This window comes from Oryzias latipes, chromosome 17 (genome assembly GCF_053564925.1).
Source record: "Oryzias latipes strain Hd-rR chromosome 17, Olatipes_Hd-rR_3.1".
In the NCBI taxonomy this organism is placed as follows: domain Eukaryota; kingdom Metazoa; phylum Chordata; class Actinopteri; order Beloniformes; family Adrianichthyidae; genus Oryzias; species Oryzias latipes.
Window position 1 is genome coordinate 35,192,501 of NC_136253.1, and position 7,033 is coordinate 35,199,533.

General features: G+C 49.1%; 1 protein-coding gene across 2 annotated transcripts in view; it reads left to right on the top strand.

Moving 5' to 3' along the window:
- sec62 (SEC62 homolog, preprotein translocation factor) overlaps positions 1 to 7,020 on the top strand; it is a 7,733-nt gene extending 713 nt beyond the window's left edge. For both annotated transcript variants that reach the window (XM_004079458.4, XM_078934975.1), the window contains exons 2-8: positions 2,337 to 2,445; positions 2,892 to 2,997; positions 3,355 to 3,538; positions 3,841 to 3,936; positions 4,583 to 4,643; positions 4,714 to 4,833; positions 4,909 to 7,020. In XM_004079458.4, the coding sequence (XP_004079506.3) occupies positions 2,337 to 2,445; positions 2,892 to 2,997; positions 3,355 to 3,538; positions 3,841 to 3,936; positions 4,583 to 4,643; positions 4,714 to 4,833; positions 4,909 to 5,432 (1,200 nt within the window). In that variant the 3' untranslated portion in view covers positions 5,433 to 7,020. The remainder of the gene's footprint in view (positions 1 to 2,336; positions 2,446 to 2,891; positions 2,998 to 3,354; positions 3,539 to 3,840; positions 3,937 to 4,582; positions 4,644 to 4,713; positions 4,834 to 4,908) is intronic.
- The last annotated feature ends 13 nt before the right edge of the window (positions 7,021 to 7,033 follow it).

A 7,033-nucleotide genomic window follows, 5' to 3' on the forward strand; every position in this document is an offset into this window, starting at 1 on the left:
GGTTGAACTGATTTTATGGCTTTATCAAAGTAATATACTGGCTACCAATAAGAGTTGGTTGACAATCACTTAAGTGTACTCCTGATATACTCGTTTTACTGGACAATACCTTGTACTTTGATAGAAGTAAATTAATGATGAAAGGGCTGGACTCGTGTTCAGGTAGAGAAGCTGCAGTCATGTAGTTACTGTTTTATTGTGAAAGGGATGCTGAGGGTTTCACTTCCTGGTTTTTATCAGCATCATTCTGTCTGCTGAGATGCAATTCAGGTTAAAGGATTGTTTTTAAAGTTCTAACCTGCTGTTGTTATGGTTACGTCTGTTTTTATTTATCAGTTTTGTGCCTCAAACAAACAAACAAACAGGAGTTTGACTGAAAATGGACTAAAACAGACAATAAAGATCATCTTTTACCAACTTTGTGCTGTAAAGATGCTCCGACTGCAGAGGTTGTCGACCTGTCCTTTCTTCTTTTTCCCGTCAAATGCGCTTAGCGTCTGAAAAAGTCGGCGAGCTCACTCCAAACACATCCACATCACCAGCTGGCCCCCACTGTTTCGTCACCACCCCCTTATATAGTCTTTGAGGAAGGTCCCCAATGATTTTGTTCTGTTTCTTTTTCTTTTAAAGAGTAATTTACATGTTAAAAAACAGGAACCCCCTTATTCCACTGCAGGAATACATACATACATGTGGGATAGTTCATGACGGTACCTCGTCTCAGGAATTTTTCTCAAACTACGTTTTGTAGAACATCAGTGTAATGTGACATTGTCACAAGCTGTCTCCCCTTCAGCCAAGAAGCCTCTGGTTTCCATGGAGATGAGAAAAGCTCTTCAGCTGCGACTGAAATGCAACCACAGAGTAGCTAGTCACGTTTTTTATTTCTTTATTTTTGCTGATGTTACGCATTTTATGTGGAACCAAACACAAAAACTGATGGAAATTCATGTAATAGTTGCAGCTAAGAGGCACGTTGCTGCTTTAGCGCATCCAAGGCTAAATGTAGTTGTTGGTACGTATTTTATTGGGTAATATAAAAACCAGGAATTGGTCTCCAAGTGGCAGAGTGAATATTTTAATATATTATTAATATTTTTTTGTTTTTGTTCACAGTTATGTGTGAACGAGGAATCTGAACAGAAATGGTCGTCTAGTTTAGACCTAAATATCTGTTCGTTTCCTGAAAAGTGTTGAATGAAAAACACGTTTGTCTTTTTTAGGTCAGACTGCAGTCATTCAACCAGTTAACAGTCTTGCTGTGTTATCTTCTTCATGTGCTGATGGCCGTGAGCGGAGCTGGTTTGCTCCTTAGACTCTGGAATTGCATAACGGTTTAACACAACAAACGTCCAGTTTATGGACTGTGCCACAGTCTGGAACGGACCACAGCTGAAGCTTCCTGCACCAGACTTTCCTCGTCTGGTGCAGGAAGTGGGACGTGACTGCTAACCTGCTTCTCCAAACCGAACCACATTCTGGTTAGTCTTCCTCAGCTGCGGGTCAGAACCACAGAGTCGGTGCTTTCCTGTGGTTGAAGCCTGCTGGCAGCAGAGCGAACCGCACCGCGAGTGACGGGACAAACGTCTCGCTGTGACGGTTTTTTGACTGTTTGAAGGGATTTACATGAGTCACCAAACGATGCCTCATCGCTGGGATTTCTGTTTGTGTTAAAACCAAATCTTCACTAAGTTTACAGAGAAAAGCTGCTGTACGTTTGGATATTTCTACAGAATCAGTTTGCTGCCCCTCTGGGAGAATAGTTGGAGTGGTTTCAATTGACGACGTTTCAGAAATTAAGTTATTTATAAAGGAATCTCTTCTTTCTTCCAGCGTTTGTGTTATATTTGTAAAATTCAAAATTTTATTACTAAATAGTTTCTCCTTTTCTTACTTCAAATCTTCTTTAAAGGCAGAAAACATTTGAATCAAACCTAGTTGGTTTATGATGGAAATTTGATGAATAAATTGGATAAATAAAGCAACCACACGGGGGCGCCATCTCCCCACATTCGTTTGCTGGTGCTGGTTGTCAGGAAGGACATCTGGTGTCCAAACCGAAGCCAATCCAATTCAGTCAGGGATTAGGGAGGCGGGGCTTTACTGTGGTGACCCCCCCAAAGTGAGGGGCAAAAGGGGGAAGGAGGGGTTTAACCAGAAGTCCACCGCCGTGAAGTGATCCTAACATGATGAAGATGCTCACTGCGGTTCTCCGTCACACGGGTTGTGATGTGGAACAGAAGTTCTGTTCACCTTTTCTCCTCACGCCGCCTGTTCACCTCCTCAAACTGAGGAGAAGTTTGGTTCTTCTGCTCCAAGCTTTCCTTTGTCTGCAGGAGGTCAGCGAGCCCTCCAAGGAGGAAAAGGCGGTGGCCAAGTACCTTCGCTTCAACTGTCCCACCAAGTCCACCAACATGATGGGCCACAGAGTCGACTACTTCATAGGTGAGTCTGCTGTGGCCCCTCCCATGTGTCTGCTGCTCCTTTGGTTAGTTTGGGCGCCGTTTGGTCGGCAGGTCGTAACTGTTTAGGAGCTGCTGCTCCTCCTGGAGACACAGAACTTTACCCCCCCCCGTTTGTTTGAGGGTCATCCTGCTTCCTGCTGACACACGTTGCACCAAAGCTCATCCATCACACCAGAAGAGCTGGAGATGAATCAGCGGCTCCTGTAGTCTGATCTGTAGGATAGATGATGGGATTAGATGATGGGATTAGCGCTCCCGTCCTGCTTCGCATCAAATTGCTTTGGTTCAGATGCAAACGGCTGCCTGACAGATTGTTGGACGTCTGAATCTGTGAGGCGGTGGCCACAGAAATTCTGCCGAGGAGCCGTCTCCTCCACAGGACAGTGATGGAAGCGTAAACGGATCTCCTGTGGTCGTCTGTTTCAGCCTCCAAAGCGGTAGACTGTCTGCTGGACTCCAAGTGGGCCAAAGCCAAGAAGGGGGAGGAGGCGCTCTTCACCACCAGGGAGTCGGTGGTGAATTACTGCAACAGGTCGGACGGACACACGGGGGTTCAATATGCTTGGGTTTTCTGTAGACTTTTATTCTGAAACATCACTGAACTGTTTCCTCTGTGTCAGAAATAACGTTACAGATCAAAAGCCCCCCTTTGCCCTCTTATGTCCAGAATGGGTGAAGGTGGACTGAGACTCAATCAAGATGGGGATCTTTTGGTTCAGGCTGACATTTCAGACAAACTCTCCTCCTAAACCTTCTGTCAGACGATCGTCTTCTGCAGACATGAAGCCTTTCATCACTTTGCTTTGCAGCTCCACCTTCCTCCTGCAGCAGCATTTCCTCTGACTCGCTGTCCAGCTTCTGACCAGCAGGTCTTTGGTCTTCTCCGCAGACTTTTGAAGATGCAGTTCTTCCACCGAGCTTTGAAAGTCATGAAGAAAAAGACAGAGAAAGACGTCAAGAAGGAGAAGGAGAAGACCAAGAGCGACAGCGGCAAGGAGGAGGAGAAGAAGGGGAAGAAGGAGAAAGAGAAGAAGAAGGAGACAAAAGCAGCTGAAACCAAGAAGGAGAAAAGTGTACGTGACACCAAAGCTGCTGAACACAACACGCCTTTCAAACACTGCAATCCCAGGTTTTGTTGGGAGATTCTTTCAAAATAAAAGCCAAATTTGTCTCCTCAGTTTGGACCCTTTGATGTGAAGGCAGGAAGTGATCCAACTCCTGCTTCCGCTGTGTTTAGAGTCAGATCTTTGAGGCAACCCTCAGTTTTTGTGTTGGTTATTGATTAAGGCCGATCAAAAGATCAATCAGTCAGTTTGACACCAGCACCGTGTCTGATCCTGTTGTGAAGATGATTCAGGATGTTTTGTTTCCCCAGGATGACAGTCCAGGAACGCCCAAGAAGAAGAAGGAGGTGAAGAAGAAGTTTAAACTGGAGCTGCACGAAGATCAGCTGTTTCTGGACGGAAATGAGGTCAGAAGCGTCTAACCTCTGACCTCTGACACACACACACACACCCCCCGTGGCACATGCTCATGTGCTCGTCGGACTCGTGTTACCTGGAGGCCGTCAGGTGACTGCAGTTCTCAGCTGCAGCGTGTGGAACAGGAGGAGGGCAGATCTGTGACGTTCTTAGCTACGTTCACATCGGGGGAGCCCTGAAGAGCCCCCATTCTCTAATGCGCATTTAGCCCCTGGTGTTGCAGCTGCACCGTCGCTACCCGATACCGCCGCACGGCCGCCTCCTGCAGCTGGAAGAGGCTTGGAGGGAATCTTTCTTCTTACAGATCTGCTCCGGCACATGAAGGACGCAATTATTCATTTCTCCTTCATGATCAATTTCCAATGATTACTACAAAGGAGGCCTACCAAATCCCTGATTGGCCAAAGTTTGACCTGGTTTAACCTTCAACCCGCGGTTTGTACATGAAGCCCCAAACGGTCTTAAACTCTCCATAGCAACGCGTGAACGGAAGAGTGTTGAACGCAGAAGCTCGTTTACAGCGTTTCTGAGAGCGGCGTGAACGTAGAACCACCAGACCGGTTCTGGTGGGTTCTGCTCGTCCCGGTGGACTTCATAAGCGGTTTCTGGATCACAGACGTCCTCTCTCTTCTGCAGGTGTATGTGTGGATCTACGACCCGGTTCACTTCAAGACCTTCGCCATGGGCCTGATCCTGGGTAAGTCCGTGTGTGCCGGGCGTGCGGCGTGTGTGATGTCACAGTGGCTCTTTCTCTCTGTGTGTCTCAGTGATCGCGGTGATCGCCGCCACGCTTTTCCCGCTGTGGCCGGCAGAGATGCGGGTGGGGGTGTACTACCTGAGCGTCGCCGCCGGCTGCTTCGTGGCGAGCATCCTGCTGCTGGCTGTCGGTCAGTGCTCAAACCTTTGACGCGTCTGAGGTGGCGGGTTCCTCCATGACTCACGTTTGCTTTCTTCCTGCTCAGCCCGCTGCATCCTCTTCCTCATCATCTGGCTGGTGACCGGCGGGCGCCACCACTTCTGGTTCCTCCCCAACCTGACGGCGGACGTGGGTTTCATCGACTCGTTCCGGCCGCTCTACACCCACGAGTACAAAGGGCCGCGGCCTAAAGACAAGAAGGGCTCGGACAAAACGGACGAAAAGAGCGGCGCCGCCTCCACCAAAGCTCAGAGGTCAGACAGCGAGGAGAAGTCAGACAGCGAGAAGAAGGATGCCGACGATGAAGACGAGGAAGACGAAGAGGAGGAGAGTAAAGACGTGGGTCAAAAGGAGAGCAAAGAGGCGGAGGGGGGCGAGGAGGAGGCGGAGCGTCACTCCGACACAGACAGCGACCGGCGGGAGGACGAAGGCTCCCAACACAGCAACGGAAACGACTTTGAGATGATCACCAGGGAGGAGCTGGAGCAGCACACAGAGGAGGAGGAGGAGGAAGAGGAAGAGGAAGAGGAGGAGGAGGCTCCTGTCAGGAAAGAAGAGACTAAACCCTAGACTGCAGAAACATAAACTTGTTCAGATTCCATCACTCTCTTCTTTCCTTCCTCCTGCTGTGACACCAGGACGTGTTAGTGTGGTTCTGAGTCTGCAGAGGCTCCGCCCCCTTTTCAAGATCTTCCACTAAACTATTCTGGAATGGAAAACGATGAAAGACTAACGGCAATAAAAGTGTCTCAGAAAGAAGGATCGGCCAAATGTAATTTATATTAAATGAACCAGCCGCCTGAGGAAGCCATCAGACCTTCTCACCTCCTCCCTGCTCCTCACCTCCTCCCTGCTCCTCACCTCCTTCCTGCTCCTCACCTCCTCCCTGCTCCTCACCTCCTCCCTGCTCCTCACCTCCTTCCTGCTCCTCACCTCCTCCCTGCTCCTCACCTCCTTCCTGCTCCTCACCTCCTCACCTCCTTCCTGCTCCTCACCTGTTCCTCTCTGCTCCTTCCTGCTCCTTCCTGTCACCCAGGCTCATTCTTCTCCTGGGAGTTTGTGCTGAAGTTCAAACCCAAACGACCTGCTAGTCTGGTCGTAAAGGGCCAGACTAGACCAGACCCCCCTCCCCCCCTCGTCTGATTGTTTTCTCAGGCAGCAGAACCACCTGAAGTGGACCAAACCCAAAGAGAAGAGGCCCCGTGGGCTGATGGGAAAGTTCGGTCCTCATCCTTCACTTCCTCTGAACTAGAAGCCTCTGCAGGAAGTCCACAGGAAGCAGAGGTGGGACGGCGGTGCCAAAACGCAGCAGAAACCCGGGGGGGGGGGGGGTCTTCTGATCGCATCTTTTACAAACCAACAGGAAGAAAAGCACAGAAAAGGTGCAGCTAATTCAAGATTTTGGTCTCAATGAAACCGTTCCGATGCTTCGCGCCTCCAGACGAGGCCTGTTCAGCCCGGCACAATGCATTATGGGAAAGCAGTCAGAGTACTTCTGAATCCAGCTCCGTGGGACCGCTTGGAGCTGGGGGGTCCAACCTTTTAGAAATGACTTAGAGGCTTTTAGTGGCAGCAAAAGATATTTAAGTATAAATGTATCCTTTATGTATAAGTTCTATAGATATATCAGATCCATGAAAACGCTCTAAATCATTTTTTTGTACAAAAGTTTGTTTTCTACGGTCATGTAAAGAGTGAAACCGCCTGACATCAGCGGTTTGCAGGTAGATCAGGTGAGCTCTGCCGGCTTTTGTCTGCATTTCTGTCACGGAAACCTCGCCGCCGTGAATTCTGTCCACGTAACCCTTTTATTTTTTTCCATTCATGCTTTTGTTGATGTCGCCGCCATATTTTTGTTTCCTCTCTGAAGGGCAAAGTGCATCTCTGTCAGCCGCCAGCGCGCCGGCCGGCGGTGCCTCTAAGCGTTTGGACCTTTTCCACAGACAGTCGATTGTTCTGGATGTCCTTGAACGCGGCACAGCGTTGTGGCGTTTTCACTCTGCGGGGAGGAAGCCCCTCCCCCTCGTACGGTCGGGAATCTCGTGTCTGGGTCGGATCTTTATCATTCTCTATATTGTCTCCTGCGATACCGGATTGTAACTCTGTGACGTCTGGATTATCTGTATGTTATCATTGCAATAAAAGCTCTAGAAAGCGGCGTCCACCATCTT